Raw genomic sequence first — 18,132 nt, 5'->3', positions numbered from 1 at the left:
CGCCAAACATGGCATTAAATCGAATCTGCATCAACAAGCAAAAGATTTTTGACTCATTTTCAACACAAAAACCAAATTCATGCCTAATTTTTACCATGCATTCAAAGATCCTATGTCCCCTGCTTTACAATTTCACAATCAGCAGCAACCCACTTTGAACCACTTTCAATGCTAGGAGATGATACATTACATCTTCAAAAGTCTCAGTTAAGTTTCACTGATGATATGTTGAAGAAAAACAAACAATTCAAAGGCACATATTAAACTTCATCATTGATGCTTAATTCAGCAAAAAGCAACATCAATCCACTTTTGTATCACTTTCAATGCTAGGAGATGATACATACAATCTTTAAAAGTCTCGGTTAAGTTTCACTGATGATATGTTGAAGAAAAACAAACAATTCAAAGGCACATATTAAACTTCATCATTGATGCTTAATTCAGCAAAAAGCAACATCAATCCACTTTTGTATCACTTTCAATGCTAGGAGATGATACATACAATCTTTATAAGTCTCAGTTAAGTTTCACTGATGATATGTTGAAGAAAAACATGCAATTCAAAGCCACATGCTAAACTCTATCATTGATGCTTAGTTAAGCAAAAAAGCAACATCAATCCACTTTGAATCACTTTCAATGCTAGGAGATAATACATACAATCTTCAAAAGTCTCTGTTAAGTTTCACTGATGATATGTTGAAGAAAAACATACAATTCAAAGCCACATACTAAACTCCATCATTGATATCTAGTTCAGCAAAAACCATCTATTCATTGAATTCAACAAGTCTCTACAACAACAACAACAACAACAACAACAACAACAACATAATGAGAAGACAATAACAATACTAATTCAAACATCTCCAGCTTTAAGTTTTACCAACTTTAATTTTATGTACAGAACACTAGCTGCATGACAGTAAAATTCTTCAGAAAATGCTGCTTATCATCGGCAGGTCATCAAAGTTCCAAAGATCGACATCATTTCCTCCATACTCAGGGGCGGCCACGTTGCTGAAAATGTTATCGATAGACTCACTCTTGTTTCCGTCGATGCAAGGCATTTGCAGGAACTTCATATAGAATTCAAGCTCAGTACTTTCTTCAGCAGGCACCGCCTCGCCGTAATTATTCTTCAGTTTCTTATGAGGATTAACATCTTCACAGACCGGTGATTCATTGCTTTTAACTGTGTTAGCAGCACAAACTGGTGTTATCTCTGTGGACTTTATGTCTTGCTCAAAACTAAAACCAGACTGAACATTCATTTGTGGCTTCATCAGAGAGTAGGCATTCAGGAAGTCTGATTGAGCCACCTCGTACTTCTGGTCAGAGAATTCAGTAGAGTGCAAGCCATCCACAGGATTCTTCACACAGTTGAAAGATCCATCGAGTTTTGGCATCTGAGATGGGATTGCTTTTGGTGTGAACTTTTCAGTGCTCAGGGGTGCTTCTTCAGGGAAGTTAACCTTTGCTTTATCACCTCGGATTTTACGAGCTTCTGCATCATAAGCCCGTGCGGCTTCTTCAGCAGTATTGAATGTCCCAAGCCAGACACGAGAACCCTTACGGGGATCTCTGATTTCAGCTGCCCATTTGCCCCAAGGACGCCGACGAATTCCCCTGTATAGATTCTTCCTCTTTCTTTCAGCAGGCTTCTTCAAAGGTTCATCCAACTTTTTCGGCTTCAGAGGAATAGCCACTGCCTCTGCAATAGAAATAAAGCACAAAAGTATAAGTTCAAAACTTTGTTTTAGCACAAAGATCATCAGCAGACTAAATTTCTATAATAAGAACTAGCCGGTCTCATCCACAACTCCAACATCACTTCCAAAAATCTTGAATCAATCTTGTAGAAAACTAAAAGATATCAGATTACAGCACTCAGATTATACATGGAGATGCAGTACCATATCTTTGCAATTATATGAAAAGAGTATACACACATATGCATAAGAAAGAAGTAGAAGAACAAAGGCAATGAGTTACTGAACATTAGAGAAGATAAATGCATCAAAAAGGATATCTTGAACGTCCTTCTCGTTATAAGCTCATAATAGAAATAGAAGAGACCTAGAAACATATAAACTACAAGAACTCCCATAGTTCTGCAATCTTTTGAAGTTCTAAGAAAAAAAAAAAACAAATTTCTCAGCTGAAGGCGGATAAAAAACCCATTTTTAGATTTCTCAAAAATAACAACCAGAGGATATAAAACATAGAACAGAACCACCATTTGATAAAGATCTTTTTTTATCGGTCATCTGTGGAAATCTAGAACACTGAAATGTTGGGAAATCACAAGAATTATTACAGAGTTCATGAATAAACATTAAACAAAAGGCGATAAGAATCTCATCTCCTAGTTTTGCTCAACTAAAAGTAACCTGAAGAACAAAACTCGGAAAAGAATCAAAGCAACTAGCAGATCTAAAAAGGAACAACAAAAAGATGGAAAAGAAGAACCATAAAAAAAACACAACTTTACTCCAAATTTCCACCAACTATACCAAGAGAACAAAAGCATAAATAAAACTCAAAAATATTGTGAAATAACAGCAGATCAACACAGCATTCACAAATAAATATGAAAAACCAGTAGTAAAAATCATAAGCTTTTAAAGCTTTCCATTCAGAAGCAATCCACAGTACTCCCAAACGTAAAGCCGAATCAAACATTAGGGGAAAAAAGCCCATAAAAATCACATCTTTGCTTTTAATTTCCACCAACTACCATGAGAGAATGGAACTTTAGAGAGTTGGAAGGAAGAAATTGGCTTGGTTACTCCAATCCCCATTGCCTTCTTCTCCTTCTCCTTCACCTCGGGCTCAGCAATGAACTGCTGGAAATCAGCTTCGAAATCATCATCGAACTCCCACTCCCAGCTCTTAAACCCGCTCGCCTTGTTATTCTTCTCGAGATCCGGCCACAGGATCTCTGCCGCCAGCCGGCGGGACCTCGCCGGCGGGATATAGTCGGAGATTATCGCTCCTCCGCACATTCTCGGTAATCACAGCTTCGCTAATGAAGAGAAATTGGGAAAAAGGTGGGATTTTTATATAGTGTGATGGAGAGGTCTGGCAAGATATGATGAAAGTGTGTTTATATATCATCCTTCAATGTACTACCTTGTGTACTAGAGAGAGAAAGTTTAATATTAATTCTAGAGAGAGAGAGAATATACACGGTCTGGAATAGTAAACTGGAATCAGCACTATTCTACCCACTTTCCGGGCCTGTTTAACCAAGTCTGTTGGTAATGGTGAAAACACTTTATTCTGGTTCGACAGATGGCTAGAGGGCCAATCTCCCAATAATCGATGGACATCACTTTTTTTGGATCTGTTTACTTTCCTGGATTACTTTTTAAAACAATTTCTTACTCATACTTAACTCTCGTAGAACTCATTTCAATGACCACAATCGAAGAATTCGACTTTTTATTAAATTCTTTACCGGGATTGTTTCAAAGCGATATCGAAGACTCATATTCCCGGTCTTTAGAAAAATGGAAATTTCTCCAGTCAAATCATTCTACAACTTTTTAATCGACGGAGGCCTCCGTCTCAACTCTATCCCATTTCGGAAAACCAAATCACCAAGCAAAAATCACTTTATTCATTGGTTGGCTTGGGATAATAAAATTCTTACTCTTGAAAAACTTATTCAAAAAGGTTGCAATTCTTTTTGCTATGCTGACAGCGTGTATACTTTTGTCACGATAACTCCCGAATCGATGGATCACCTTTTTAAATTGTTACTTTTGTACTCGCATCCGGGTACTTTTTCAGTGTTTGTTGATCATCGAAACTTTACCTTCCACAGTCTCAAATATCTGGACCATTTGGATACCTTCTTTAAACCCATTACTCAGAAACCTCGGGACCTCTGTTCCAGATCCATTCTCGGAATATTTGGTGAAGCGCAACAACCGTCATCTTTAACCAAAAATTGTGCTTCTACTTCTCAATACTCTACAAAACCCTGCTTAATTTGGTTCTTTCTTGGATTTCAGCGACTCGGAGCCCCACCAGTGAAGCTCGCAGAGGACATTCAAAAGATTAAGCGCTCCCTTAAGCTTCCCCGAGCTCCGGATCTTCGGGACCACACCCAGGCAATATAAGCGCCCGAGCACTAGTCGAGTGATTCAGTATCTTCCTTTCTCGACAGCGAGCTGTGTCTCCGCACGGTTGACTTGCACGGCTTGATTTTTATCTTGTTGCTTTCTCTTGCTTCTTCCGTCATTTGCTCTCCCTCATCTCCGGGTGAGAATTACAGTTCTTTACTTTGTTTGTTTTTCTTTGTCGTCTCTGTTTTTGTACTAGCATTGCTCTTCTTCTTTCTTTTAATAAATTGTGGTTTATCCACCCTTATTCAAAAACTACCCGTAATTGTGATTGAGAAGTTTTCACTTCAAACTCCTCTCATTTTACTCCAAAATTACATATATGGGTGAATTTTGTCCTTAAAAAATCAGTTAAGTTATGTTAATTAGTACATTTCTATCTCTATTTGTCTTTTATTTTATTATTTATCAATTCTGTCAAAAATAAAAATAATTTTTTCCTTGAGCAAAACACTAAAATTTGTTGTTAATAAAAGAAGGTATTTTTGATGATATATTTGTAAATGATTAATATATATATCTAAAAATATTATGTATAGTACAATTCAAAATAAATATTGACTCTATTTATATGATGATGATTTTTTGATGAAATATAAATTTTAATTATTACATTGGGGAAAAAAGGAAAATAAATTTTATCTTAACCAATAGTTATGGGATGTAAATTACTAAATTAGAGCTCCTCTTAATGGGACATTGTGTTCTATTTAATAAGTTTTTTCCCCCACAAAATATTCAAAGTTTGGTACATCTAATGACTATGTTTAGTCTCTTTTATTAGTGTCCTAATTCTTCATGGTGGTCTCACCAACTTTCTCACATTGGGTGTTTGGCAGAAGTGCTAATTCTTCATTTGGTTGTAAATTTTTTTTTTAATATTTACTTTGTAAGGTGCTCTTTCCATCGTATTATGAGAGTGTATTTCTATAACTCTTTTTCAAGCCCTAAATTATTTGTTTATATAACTAATTTAAATATTAATTTTTAAATTTAATCTTACTATCTATTTAAATATATATTATTTATTATTATTATTAGGGGTTATAAATAATACAATACTACTTACAAGCTACTCAAGTTCAATTTAAAAAAATTCGAGCTTAACTCCATCATGAGTCGAGTCAAAGTTTGAGTATGAGTAGCTCAAGTACTCAAAGTGAATCAATCTTTCAAGCATCTTAATACTTTGACTCTTTGTGCCTGTGAGCGTAATAGAGTAGTTGTACTTTGTATGTCTATATATATCATATTACATTATTATAAAAATACCTTATATATATATAATTAAATAAACAGTTCACTTCTATGCAAGGGGTTGGAATTCCACCCAATGCATGATTAGCAAAGTTACATCACACACAGGTAATTAAATAAAACGTTCATTTCTAAGAGAGGGTTGAAATCCACCCAATATATGGTGAACAAAAGCACATCCTAGCGCAGGTAATTAAATAAAATGGTCACTTCTACGCAGGAATTGAAATTCAACCCAATAAATTATGAGCAAAGGTACATTCTGCATAGAAAATCGGAAAAACTATATGCATAAAATATTATAAAGGGCCCCAGTATAAAAGTGGATTTATAATTCAATCTCTATATTCCTGTGTATGGATTGGACAATTAATTTTAGGTTATGCGCATGTTTTCTATTTATTGCATTAGTCACATCTATATATATAAAAAAAAAATAACGTATAAAAAAAAATCCAATGAAGTGCTATTTGGATGATGGCCACAGGGCCATTTTAATAAATAAACCATTTTTAAAAAAATATATAACTATTTTTTTTTAAAAAAACCAATAAATAAAAATAAAAAATTCATTTCTAATTTGAAAGGAAACCCCTCCATCGAATTCATCCCCATCCTCCTCCTCTCTCTCTCTCTCTCTCTCTCGCTCTCGCTCTCTCTTCGGAATCGCTGCCATTAAACGTTTCAAGGTCCGTAGAGTCTTCAGCACAAGGTCGGGAAACCCTACTCATCCATTCTCTTTATGTGTTTTTCTCTTTTGTCCATAAACTTGTTTCCATCTTCGATCTGGACTGACATTTGAATTTTTATGTTTGAATTTTGTTTAATTCATCGCGTTGGTATTGATTTTACTCAATTTTAAGATATTATTTGCATACTTTCCCAAAACCCTTTCAATTGAAAATCTTTTTTTTTTCCTGATATTTTCTATGAATTTTCTTTTCTTCTCACGCTCTAGTGATTTTGTTCAAATTGAGATGCTTTCACGTTATCCAAAGCCCCGCATATTCAGGAAGAAATTTTCAAATGTTGTAGTTTAGCTTATTTTTTCATTCAACTTGAATACTCTTCTTGTGTTCTTAAATTTGTATTAATAAATCTCATGCTCTCTTGATTCTGTTCAAAATTGGGTTTTTACTTATTTTTCATTCTCAGAAACCCTTCATTTTTACATATGAAAGAGCAAGTTTTTTTTTTTAATGTGATTTTCTCCATTTTAATTTTCTTTTGCTTGGATAGTTCCTCTTTACTGAAAAATGAGAATGGTTCTTGGTTTCTTCAACCATGAGTATAATTCTTTTGGATACTTTGTCTATCATCCATTTCAATTTGGTAGTCTTCTCTTTGAATTGAATTTGGTTATGTAGATGATGAGCTAAATCTTATAAGTGTTTGATTTGATGTAAGCATTATTATTTACCCGTTGATAGATCACCAGAATAATGTGATTCATTTTGAAGTTCTTAAATTGCACAAGCTTCTTTTACTCATGCACTGTGAATTATATAGACCTTTGTTTTCAATTGAATTTAGATATATAGATTGTAGAGTATGAAGATTTTAATTAGTGTTTCACTTGTTGGGAGAAGATTTAGCCACCGAGCAGACTTTGCTAGGAATTTGGTTCTGTAATGGAGAATCGGGGAAAGAGAGTGGATGTTGCGAAACTGCTTTCACTTGGAGATGACTTAATTGGAGTACTAAATAACAGAAAGGATGGTGATAACTTGATGCAGTCTTTGGAAGGCATGAAAACTCTTCAATCTTCATGCGAGATGGACTCCCGTGAGGTTCAAAACTTACTAGATGGTTAGTTTTTGACTCTTTATTATCGTAGTTTTGATTTCTTGTTCTGGTGATATTACTTCATGCCTATAAAGATAGAGAAATTTATTCTCTTTTATGGAGCTTATTATCATTGAATGGTACACAGTCCTAAAATAATGACTTTGTTTGTGAAAAAATAAGTCTACAATAGTATAGATGGCAGCCCCTAGATCCTCAGGAATGTCAAATGCTATTTCCTACATCAAGCTTATTACTAGGTTATGTTTTTTGGCATGCCATCATAATATTTTTTAGATTCAACATCAGGTATACATTTCAATGTTCTTGAATATATATATATATATATATATTGAAGCAGCAAAGCCAGTAATTTTAGCCCAGAGTACATCAGCTTTTGAATCTTTGAGCATTGAAATGATCTATGTTCATCTCAACAATATTTATTTTTCATTGTTGTGAATGGAAAATGAAGTTTGGCTTTGTGATGACATGAGATATAGCAAACATGGAATTGTTTTATGATATATATTTGATGAAACATGAAGATCAGTTTAAGAGACACTACCACATGAGGCCAGATCATTCATGAAGTAAGGCAAATGGTCCTTTTATCATTTTTCATATTTTAAACATTGCAGATTATCAGAAAAGAGTTGATGAATGCAAAGGAAAGATAGAGAAGGCAAAAGCTGAAAGTACTGCCGATGCGGAACAAGAACATCTTCAGAATGAACTGGAAGAGAAACTTCAAAGTGAACGCTTACTTCGCCAAGAACTTAGATAAGTGTTAAGTCATTTTTGTGCTTGGATACACATTGTATAAAATTATTATCTTACAATTAGCTAAATTGGTCTATTATTCAGCACAATAATTAGTGATGAGCTTAGTGCCCTAGAGCGACAGAGAGTTTCCATTGAAAAGCGAAAAGAAATGATCAAGAAAGAAGAGAAAGATTCTGCACGAGCTCGGTATGTATATGCATGACATTCAACTCTTTTATTATGATCACTTGTTGGTTCTCTGGTACCTAGTCAATTTTATGCCCTGATAAAGATCCTTGACCTAGAAGGCCTCTTGCAGGCATTTTTTTTTTCTCCGTAGAACATTTCATTTGTTATATGAGCAGCTTTTATGAAAAATAAATTTGGATCACAACTTTTGCATCAGTTGTTTTTCTAATAATTTGTCTCATGTAGTCATAGCTTATCATTTTGTTTGGTGCATAGTAAATAAAATGACAAGTTTGAATACCTTTCCTATATTTGTTCAAGTTTATTTGATCATTGCCAGTATGATAATGAGTGATTCTTTTATAAATGAGTTAATGCAATGATATTTTGTCTTGAAGGAGATGATTAGTAACAAATTGGTTTCTTTTCTTGGAATACTAATTTTCCATGGTTGTCAATTTTATGATTGAAATCTCTCTTTCAGGGATTTGCTCTCTATGTGTGCTTCAGTGACAAGTATTATTCCCACATTAGACGACCAGACAAAAATTTCCGGCTGTATCCTTTTTATAATTTCTCCATCCAAAATAAAATCTTTAAATTCTTAAGAAAGATGTTCCCCTTAACACCGGGCTGCAGTAGTTGTTGACAGGGACAAGAAGAAAGTCGAAAAGTTTGAATTTGAGAAGACACTCCCACCATTGGAGGTATGCAACAGGTTGTGGAAGATGGCACAGTAATGAAAGTCCAGAAATACATATGCAAGACTGCATGTATCATCTTTATCACTTGTAATTGCAGTGGTTGTATTAAGAGTTGTGTTGAACCACTTTTTTAGGGCCTTAATTTCCCTCATTAAGAATGTTGCATCAAATGTAGTCTCAAATAATATGAAACCCGGGTTCTTGTTTGCAATGCTCTTCTTGTTTTCTGTACTGTGATTATATATAAATTACTTTGAAAATCCATCACATAAGGGCATTTGGTCTAGTGGTATGATTCTCGCTTAGGGTGCGAGAGGTCCCGAGTTCAATTCTCGGAATGCCCCTTCAAATTTTTTTTTTTTGGTTATAATTCTTTAATATAAAACAATTGTCTGCAACTCTCTTACAAAACTGCCTTCTCTGTTGCAATATATAATCACATTGATATTTTTTTTTTTTAGCTCATTCAATATTTATTCTCATATAAGAACACACCCCCATAAATTTAATCTGCCTCTTTATTTTTATTTTTTTATGTAAACAAATACATAAAAAATAATCACTTATATTGTTTTTGCTAATTCAATTTTCATTCTTATATAAGAGCATCAACAAAAATTTCATACCAAAATAATAACCACACTTAACATTAAAGATCTTGTCTGCAAAAGACATTGAAAACCATTCTGAATCAAGTTTAGAATCAAATGCTTTTACATAATAAATAGTAAAGACATGAACATGAAAAGATAACATCTCTTTTATCCCAATCTCAAAACTTCAGAATTATTTTGCAGCACCATCTGCATTGATCTCCTCATCGACAGCCAGAGGAACCGATTTCGCCTAAACATAACCCAAAACAACAATGTTTTCAGCTCAAATAATCAAAAAAATTTCTCAAACATGAACAATAAGCAGATAAGAATAGAAGATTACCAGATCACGATATTTGAGTGCGTAAAACATCTCAAGGTAGCGCCGAGTCTCACGACGTTCCAAGTTCGAGACATACTTCCAGAAACCATAAACTCCAGACAAAGTCATCAGTCTCTCAGAATACAGCTTCCATGTATACCTATATCGATCATCGTATGCTTGTTTAGTTATTAATGAGCTTCACTATGTAACATCACAATCCAGAGAATACGAAAAAGAGCTTACTTTTCATAGATACGTTGAAGTCCGCCTTGTGAGATCTTCTCCCATTGTGTGGGGTCTTCCTTGCTTTTCTCAAAGAAACTGACGAGCAATTCGGCAGCCTTATCTCCTTGATAGGGATCGATATGGTATCCAGAAACACCATGAACTATGATTTCTGCAGGCCCTCCATTAACAGTAGCAAAGGTGGGGAGGGCGCAAGTCATTGCTTCGACCACAGTGAGACCAAATGCTTCATAGAAGGCAGGCTAACAAAACAAATCAGTGTAAATAAGATTACAATCGCAAGCTGTTTAAAACAATTTTTTAGTAAAACAACTACCTGTACAAAGGCTCCTCTTGTGTCGGCTATGTATCGGTACAATTCCCCATTGCGAACCGGGTTCATCTGTGCAGAAATCCACCTGATGTGGCCATTCAGTTTGTACTCGTCGATGAGCCTATACATCTTCTTGAACTCTTCTTGCTCTTCCAAGTCCTTAGATTCTTTTCCATGATCTCCAGCAACCACTACAAGGTTTACTAGTTCTTTTAGTCGAGCATTTCTGCCGTATAACTCAACCAGGCCGGTTATGTTCTTCACACGGTCCAACCTTGCCATTGAAAATAGATTATTGGCTTGTTTCGGTCCTTCAGCACAAACCTACATTGTCATAAAAACCCATTAGTATGCTATAGTAAGAACAAGGATGGGAGGTGATAAGTGTAGGGACTTCTCACTTGTGTTCTTTGTTCTCAACTGAGCTGTAAAGAAGCTCCTCTATTTCTGGATGGAGAGAAGTGAGCCTCTTGTCCTCCTCGGAATATGGAAAGTAGATAGACATATCAGCACCAGGAGACACGATGTTAAACTTTGGATCAAAGACATCGATTCCATGAACAACACGGTAGAGGTCGGGAAGAGTGAAGGCAGTGTGCGACTCATACTGCCCAACTGTGTCCTTGCTGACAGGATTAGAACATGTAAGTAAACACGAGGAGAAGATTCACAACTTCAATGAACTTTGGGCAAAGTAGTTAGTTACCTTCCAGCAATCTCTTGAAAAGTACTAGTGATGATGAAATCAGTGTGATTCATTGCTATCAAATCAGCCGTAAATTGGCATGAAAAGTGATATTGATCCTCAAACTTTTTCCAGTATATATCTGAATTTCGGATACTTGGTTTTCTCCAAGGCATGAGCAATTGTACACTACATAGATGATGAGAATGATTCATTGTTACTATGCAATGCTAAAAACCGATTTCAGGAGGATTAATATGTTCAAGAGTGAACCTGAGTAACTCCTAATTGGTGTGCCAACAATGATGCAACTAAATTTCCATCACTGTAATTTCCAATGATCAAATCTGGGGTGGCTTGCAATTCTTGCTCTAATTCAATTGCTACATCCTAATAGGGAAACGAAAAAAAAAATATATATATAAACAGTAGCATAATATATTTTGCTCATTGTTCTTGAATGCCTTTTGGGCAATGAGAAAAATAGCATTAGTTACCGCAGCAAAAGTCTCGAGGTATGGCCATACTTCGAAACGTGAGATCCACTTACGGAGAATTCCTTTCTCACTTCTAAATGGAACCCGAAGGATGCTTGTATGTTCTGTTCCGTGAACCTTCTCTAAGTGTTCACCACAAGTAGTCCCTACTGCATCAGGCAGTAGTCGAGTTACCTGAATTAAAGCCCGGTACAGAAAGTCTGGTTAGCTGGCTGTCTCTCGAACGTACATTATAAAGTGAGAATCGGAACTTACAATAAGAATGCGAGGAGTGATATCAAGACCTTGTTGCTTTATCCTTAAAAGCATTTCACGCTCCAAAGCACGAACTTGATCCAAAATATAAACAATCTGCAAGGTTTTAGCAAACAGAAGCAAAGGTCAACGAGGAAGTCAATGAAAGCCTCGAAAAGTCACATGTTTGCGTGATATACCTGACCACCAGTGTCGGGATAACCCAAAACATTAGCTTGGGCAAAGTATCCATGTGGAGAGAGGATGACAACATTGAAAAGCATTGGAATTGTTCCTAGGAAAGTCTCAAGAGTACATGGATCAGGAGCCTCAAGAAGATCAAGCAATAGTTGAATAGTTTCATATACACGCTGAGCAGTATCACCCCAACCCTTCTCTAAGCCAAGCTCTTGAAATCTGAGTATCATTCAAATGGGAAAATGATGACTGCTATCAGGCATCACGCAGGTTTACATCATTTAAGGTGATTAATGGAAACAAAAAAAATGAACATTGTGAGCATTGTTGGCTAGAAAAATACCTGTGATTGAACGCTGAGTATGGAGTGTCTGGGGCCACAGTCAGTAGATATTCCCCGGCTTTTCTTAGCGAGGATTGAAGAGCACTTAGGCTACGTATTTTATCATTTAACATCATTACCTGCATAAGCCGAACGAAAATTGAACTTAACAAAGGGAGACACATGGAAGACATACGAAAGGATGTGCTTATTCATAAGTTTCAAAAGACAAGGATAAAAAGAACATTATATAGAGAGATTACCGTGCCCTTGTAGCTGTGAGCTCGCAGAAAATCAAGTAGTGGTTGCATGCTTTCTTTGTCATGGAACAATTTCGAAGAAAGATGACGATTAAGGAACTGAACTCCATTACCGATGGATTTTGAGAGTGAAGGGCGAGGAAATGAAGCATTGAATGGCTCAAAGTCCAATTCAAGCATATAGTTATTCTTGTGGCTGGAAAGGAAAAACAAAACATAAATTACACAGAGTCTCAGCTTTAGTAGGATTGAAATTATATAGATATAACCTACCCTTCATCCACAAGTTGTTCCTTAAACTGCAAGTACTCGGGAACTGTCAACTCTTCAATTGCCAATTCATTCACGTTCACACGTACATACTCCCAGACACCGGGCCTCGGACGAATAGCAAGAGCCACCCATGGAGGTATGACAATTGCTTCCTGAATCAGGTCAACGATGCAGCTAAATGAATTAATATGAACAATTACGGAATAAAATGTGCAACGGCTCCGACTAGTCACCTGTGCAGCTCTCAGAACACCTTCAAGGACACCATCCTTCAGCTTTTGCCTCTCCTCCTCAGAGATTGCAGCTTCAAACTCAGCTACAAGCTGATGAGGCTGCAGCATACCCTTTCCCTGGCTAACAAACCTGCAAAATCATGAGCACAAAAAGTGCACATAAGAACAACCAGATCTAACACATACTAACAAAAACAACCATCATGAATCAACTGCACATTGTGCAAGCTATCTCAGACAAAGCTTAACTTTTTGCTTATATTTACTGCTGAAATCTTAGAAATTTAGTTAAGAAACACGGAATACCTTGAGAATAGAGCAATCAGTTCATTTCGATGAGCTGACAGAGTATCACCGAGGCGTTCCCGGACACTGTGAATTCGAGTCAACCTTCGCTCAGCCATTGCAAAACTCAAAAGATCTCAGCTGCAAATCAGAACCAGAACATAAGACAATAAACTAAAAGCACAAATCCAGAGTCATTTATAAAAGCTCTTCATCAAAAAGGACTTGGCAAAATTGACCGGCAACTTGAATCACACCGGAAACTTGGAACATCTAGAATAATACAAATTCTCCAAGTCTCAACAATTTCCAATCAGGCATTTGACTTTGATCAAATATCATAAATCTAATAAAGAATATATATATACACCAATTTAGAACAAGATTATGAGTTCAGCAAGGTTGTCACAAATATAATAATCTCAAAAACTTTATGCTGACAAGATAAAACCCAAATCAACTAAATGCCAATATGGACAGGAATTCTATTTTACTCTAGAAAACATTTGTGGATGGCCTTGAAATTTCTAGCAAATCACTCCATTAATGAGGGGGAAAAAGACATATACCCACATGCCCGACCACATACAACCAAACCCCACCACAACGGAAGAAAAGAGAAACTTGAATTAAAAACCTAATGCATTTTCAGAAAGCAACCCAAATTGTCCACAGTTCTAAACCAAAAAACCCACTCTCCTCACAAAAACGACACCTTTTTCCACAAAAAGACAAAGATATCATCTTCTTCACAAAAGAAATGAACAGTACCCGCAATCAAAGAACTCAATCAGATAAACAAACGCAAAACCAACAAAGCGAGCAGTGAATGAGAATTAAAACTTGAATGTAATGAGAGAAAGATGAGTTCAATGATCGCCCTTAAATAGCACCAAAGATTTCAACTTTCAACGATGCCAGAAGCCCTTCCTTACCTGGAAGCTACCTCGTCGCCGTCACTCCACCTCCAAACCACATACGCCCATTGCCATGGCTCCCAGTTTTGCAGTCCTCTCTGCAAACAACGACACCATTTGCTGACCATCTTCTCTTTCATCCCTCCTTTTTTTTATTCCCAACTTGCTTAACAAAACTTAATTACTTAATTAATTAATTAATTACTTTCTTAGTGTTCTCTTTGATGTTTGTTTCCTTTATATCTATATATATATATATATATTTATTTTTTCATTTTATATGTATTTTTTATCTAATGGCAACGATTTATGAGTTTTTATATAATAATAATATTATTATTACAATTAAGATAATGATATATTTGAAATTAAGCATAAAAATTCTATGAATGAAAAAGAATGGATTAAGATGGGTTCGGTGGATTGTCTTGGGAGTTTTGTAAAGAATAACTCAATTTTGACTTGACTTGCTGATCACTTGACCTAACCCATTTATTTAACAGATTTATCATGTTAATAAAAAAAAATAATTATTATATTATGGTTTTTAAAAGAGACATATGGGTGGGAAAAAAAATATTGAAAGCCGCCGTCCACTAAACTTTTTTTTGGACTTTCATTTTTGATCACTTGTATTCTTTGATATAAAATAATTTACATAAAAACTCAATACTGATAAATCACAAAATTGTTGGTGTTTTATATTATAGCTAATTTATGCTAAATAATGAATTATGTATCACAATTTTTCATGGATCAATGTAAACAATTTTAGATTATATTAAAAAAAAATTAGTTTTTATTCAATAGAATATAAAAAAAAGTTAGTATATAGTGATTTTGTATTTATTTGATCACTTGGATATTTTTTTTTCATTTTCAATTCATATAAAAACATCACAAAAAAATTTCCAAAATTATATATATATATATATATATATTTATATATAATTTCATTTTACTATGAAATTCATATTAATGTGATTAAAATGTAAGCCCATTTGACCACTCCAAAGTATTCAAACTGGTCCAGCATAACAAGTTAAGCAAAGCCCAATTCTTAAGATCCAACCCAAAAATAAGGCCCGGCCTAGATATCACTCAAGGCCCATTGTGGTTTTGGCAGCTTTGTTATTCTCTTCAATGTAAGGGTGTTTTTGGTCATTTCGGAAAAGCTAGGGTTTTTAAGTTCTTATAAAATCCCTCACTTCGAGCTTTTGCGCGGCTGCTCTCGAATCTCTCTCTCTTCGCTTCGTGAACACTAACCCTAGTTCTCGATCTCAAGCTTCTGATCGAGCAACGATGGCGAGGCAGATGACGACGAGGGAGCAGGATATTCAGATGATGCTTGCCGCTGATGTTCATCTCGGCACTAAGAACTGTGATTTCCAGATGGAGCGTTACGTCTTCAAGCGCCGCTCTGATGGTATTGCATCGAAATCCTTTTGTTTTTAAATTCCAGATTTCTTGTGTTTCTGATTCGTAGAATGGCTCGGTTTGTTGCCCTTTGTGGTAGTGATTTTAAGAAGAAATGGTTCCATGGCTTTGGCTTTCCATTTTGATGAGTATATCGAGATGCTAACTTCTTTTCTGGGTTTATTAATTGATTTAGGTAATATGTTGTATATCTGTGAATAAAGATAGGATTTTTTTTAATGAAATCCAAGAAATCTATTTAACCTTTTGTTATTTGGGCATTTTGATCCATTTAGGATTGTTCTATACCTCGCTTTCCATTGGATGGTATGATGCATGATTTTTTGTTTCGTGTTTTAATTCATGTCCCAGACTCTTCAGTTTATGCGTCTGAAGGATGGGTATGTTAACAAGGTGAAGGATAGATAATTTGTTAACCATTGTTTCAGGTTTTAATAGTTGAAGTTTGATTTTGGTAGTTGCAAAATGGTTTTTTTTTTTCATGTGTTGTGGAGACGCTTTCTAATATAGACTACTCATTGAAGTTGTTCAAATGGCTTATGTCACTGTAGTATTAGATATCACAACAATGCTGAGGATCTTGTATTGTTGTCAACTTTGTAGGTATCTTTATTATCAATTTGGGTAAAACCTGGGAAAAATTGCAGTTGGCTGCTAGAGTTATTGTTGCCATTGAGAATCCACAAGACATAATTGTTCAATCTGCGAGGCCATATGGTCAGAGAGCAGTGCTGAAGTTTGCACAGTACACAGGTGCGCATCCCATTGCCGGGCGACACACTCCTGGTACCTTCACTAACCAGCTCCAAACATCCTTCAGTGAGCCTCGTCTCCTTATCCTTACTGATCCCAGAACTGATCATCAGGTGAGTGTGCATTTTGTCTTCAAAATTGTCACTTCTTTTGATGCTGTGATCAATCTATAAGAAATTATTTGCCATAATTCTTGTAGCCTATCAAGGAGTCTTCTCTTGGCAATATCCCAACTATTGCTTTCTGTGACACTGACTCCCCTATGAGGTATGTTGATATTGGCATTCCTGCCAATAACAAGGGGAAACACAGTATTGGGTGCCTTTTCTGGCTGTTGGCCAGAATGGTTCTGCAAATGCGTGGCACTATTCCTCAAGGACACAAGTGGGATGTGATGGTAAGCGACTGTATTTAATTAACTCTATGTTACTTCTGCCATGTGTGATCTGATGCTATGCATGATTTGGAAGTTGAAAGCTGTGTTTTTTTTTTAGTCCATTGACACCAAGCTTTGGGGTGTATGCAGGTAGACCTTTTCTTCTATAGAGATCCAGAGGAGGCCAAGGAACAAGAAGAGGAGGCCCCTGTTGCCACTGATTTCGGTCAAGCAGCAGGCAACATAGGTGGACTCCCAAATGATCAATGGTCTGCTGACCAATGGTTAGGGGCTGAGGTAGGGTCTAGTAGGCCTCCTGTTCTTCCTATCACCGGAGGGACTGAATGGACCGCTGCTCCTCAAGTAGGTAAGAATCACTTAAATAACTTAATCCTATTGCACCTGTAGTTACTTTTACAATAGCTGGTAAAGCTGCAGTAGTTGTAATCCAGCACTTCCTATTAGTTTCATTTATGGTGTTCTATGTGAATTTTTCATCTCAAAATGATTAAACAAAACTTCCTCAAACTCATATGTTGAAAAATTTCTCATTGCTTTATAAGTTTATTCTGATTTTCTTGCTTTAAATCCCTGCCATAAAATTGGTTCTGCAGCTGGTGATGGATGGGATGTGGCTCCTGCACCTCCAGTCGATGCTGCCGCCGTTGGTATTACCCCTGCTGGTTGGGACACTGCAGACGCGCCTACACCGGCACCCACAGGTTGGGAATAAGAAGGATTACAACAGAGATGTGCCATCATCCATCATAAGACATTTAGATCAAGTCCTTTTTAGCCTGAGTTTTTTGTTGGTTGCCACTGAGCACTGCACTTGTGATTTTGACTCTTGTTTTTTCATGAATGATGCTGCTATTCTTTTCTTGCTGTGTTTCTGCAGGATCATCTTAAATGGAATTAATTATCTGAGAAGTAAACATGCTTAAGTTTTCTTTGATACTGTTTTGAACAATGTCGAGTGCTTGCTTGTTTGTGATCCAATTAAGTCTTTGCTAATGATCTTATGTTTAAATATTTTCTAATTTGTTTTGCCTATTTATTGATGGTGTTAATGTATCTTGTCTATTAGATATTTAGGATTTTATACATTTTTACCTTGTAAAAGCCTGGACGAAGTATATATATATATTTTTATAATATAGTTTATGTTTCTGAAAAAAATTTAAGGTTTTTTCAAAGTATACGTATTTGTTCTTTAAATTACATTGTATAATATAATTTTTACATATTTAAATGTTTTTTAAAGATTTAATTTTTCTAAGTGGTTTTGTTTGGTAGTGTAGAATTGTAACACTTTTAAAACTGAATGGAAACATGGTTAGATGATG

The 18,132-nt window shown here is 35.6% G+C and overlaps 3 protein-coding genes, 1 non-coding gene and 1 pseudogene across 5 annotated transcripts; 3 read left to right on the top strand and 2 right to left on the bottom strand.

Moving 5' to 3' along the window:
• Positions 1–747: 747 nt before the first annotated feature.
• Positions 748–3,097, bottom strand: LOC120256086 (ethylene-responsive transcription factor RAP2-12-like). Its single transcript, XM_039263857.1, has 2 exons — positions 2,744–3,097; positions 748–1,717 (listed from the first exon to the last, which is right to left on the bottom strand). The coding sequence occupies exons 1-2, from the start codon at positions 3,009–3,011 to the stop codon at positions 939–941; spliced, it is 1,047 nt and encodes a 348-aa protein (XP_039119791.1). The 5' UTR covers positions 3,012–3,097; the 3' UTR covers positions 748–938.
• Positions 3,098–5,992: 2,895 nt separating this feature from the next.
• LOC120256079 (kinetochore protein SPC24 homolog) lies at positions 5,993–9,063 on the top strand. Of its 2 annotated transcripts, none has more exons than XM_039263848.1 (6): positions 5,993–6,105; positions 6,989–7,202; positions 7,820–7,961; positions 8,049–8,150; positions 8,617–8,690; positions 8,772–9,063. In XM_039263848.1, the coding sequence occupies exons 2-6, from the start codon at positions 7,025–7,027 to the stop codon at positions 8,870–8,872; spliced, it is 597 nt and encodes a 198-aa protein (XP_039119782.1). In that variant the 5' UTR covers positions 5,993–6,105; positions 6,989–7,024; the 3' UTR covers positions 8,873–9,063. The 2 variants fall into 2 exon arrangements, with proteins under 2 accessions (XP_039119782.1, XP_039119781.1); XM_039263847.1 differs by having other exon boundaries at positions 6,983–7,202.
• Positions 9,064–9,108: 45 nt separating this feature from the next.
• TRNAP-AGG lies at positions 9,109–9,180 on the top strand. The gene has a single exon. It is a non-coding gene; the product is annotated as a tRNA-Pro (tRNA).
• Positions 9,181–9,454: 274 nt separating this feature from the next.
• Positions 9,455–13,663, bottom strand: LOC120256078 (annotated as a pseudogene).
• Positions 13,664–14,217: 554 nt separating this feature from the next.
• On the top strand, positions 14,218–17,741 carry LOC120256087 (40S ribosomal protein SA-like). The gene is made up of 6 exons (XM_039263859.1): positions 14,218–14,311; positions 15,410–15,646; positions 16,261–16,523; positions 16,610–16,807; positions 16,937–17,153; positions 17,401–17,741. Exons 1-6 carry the CDS (start codon positions 14,218–14,220, stop codon positions 17,517–17,519), a joined length of 1,128 nt encoding a protein of 375 aa, XP_039119793.1. The 3' UTR covers positions 17,520–17,741.
• Positions 17,742–18,132: the final 391 nt, after the last annotated feature.

The sequence above is a fragment of the Dioscorea cayenensis genome, unplaced genomic scaffold (assembly GCF_009730915.1).
Source record: "Dioscorea cayenensis subsp. rotundata cultivar TDr96_F1 unplaced genomic scaffold, TDr96_F1_v2_PseudoChromosome.rev07_lg8_w22 25.fasta BLBR01001281.1, whole genome shotgun sequence".
Lineage (NCBI taxonomy): Eukaryota > Viridiplantae > Streptophyta > Magnoliopsida > Dioscoreales > Dioscoreaceae > Dioscorea > Dioscorea cayenensis.
The sequence above is the reverse complement of the archived record's forward strand: the minus strand, read 5'-3'. Positions and strand labels throughout refer to the sequence as shown.

Coding starts and splice junctions, on each gene's coding strand:
- LOC120256086 (XM_039263857.1), bottom strand. CDS start 3,011: ATGTGCGGAGGAGCGATAATCTCCGACTATATCCCGCCGGCGAGGTCC. Junction 1,718..2,743: donor TAAAGTTCCATTCTCTCATG/GTAGTTGGTGGA, acceptor TTTCTATTGCAG/AGGCAGTGGCTATTCCTCTG.
- LOC120256079 (XM_039263848.1), top strand. CDS start 7,025: ATGGAGAATCGGGGAAAGAGAGTGGATGTTGCGAAACTGCTTTCACTT. Junction 7,203..7,819: donor GGTTCAAAACTTACTAGATG/GTTAGTTTTTGA, acceptor TAAACATTGCAG/ATTATCAGAAAAGAGTTGAT. Junction 8,691..8,771: donor CCAGACAAAAATTTCCGGCT/GTATCCTTTTTA, acceptor ACCGGGCTGCAG/TAGTTGTTGACAGGGACAAG.
- LOC120256087 (XM_039263859.1), top strand. CDS start 14,218: ATGCCAGAAGCCCTTCCTTACCTGGAAGCTACCTCGTCGCCGTCACTC. Junction 15,647..16,260: donor CTTCAAGCGCCGCTCTGATG/GTATTGCATCGA, acceptor TCAACTTTGTAG/GTATCTTTATTATCAATTTG. Junction 16,524..16,609: donor ATCCCAGAACTGATCATCAG/GTGAGTGTGCAT, acceptor TAATTCTTGTAG/CCTATCAAGGAGTCTTCTCT.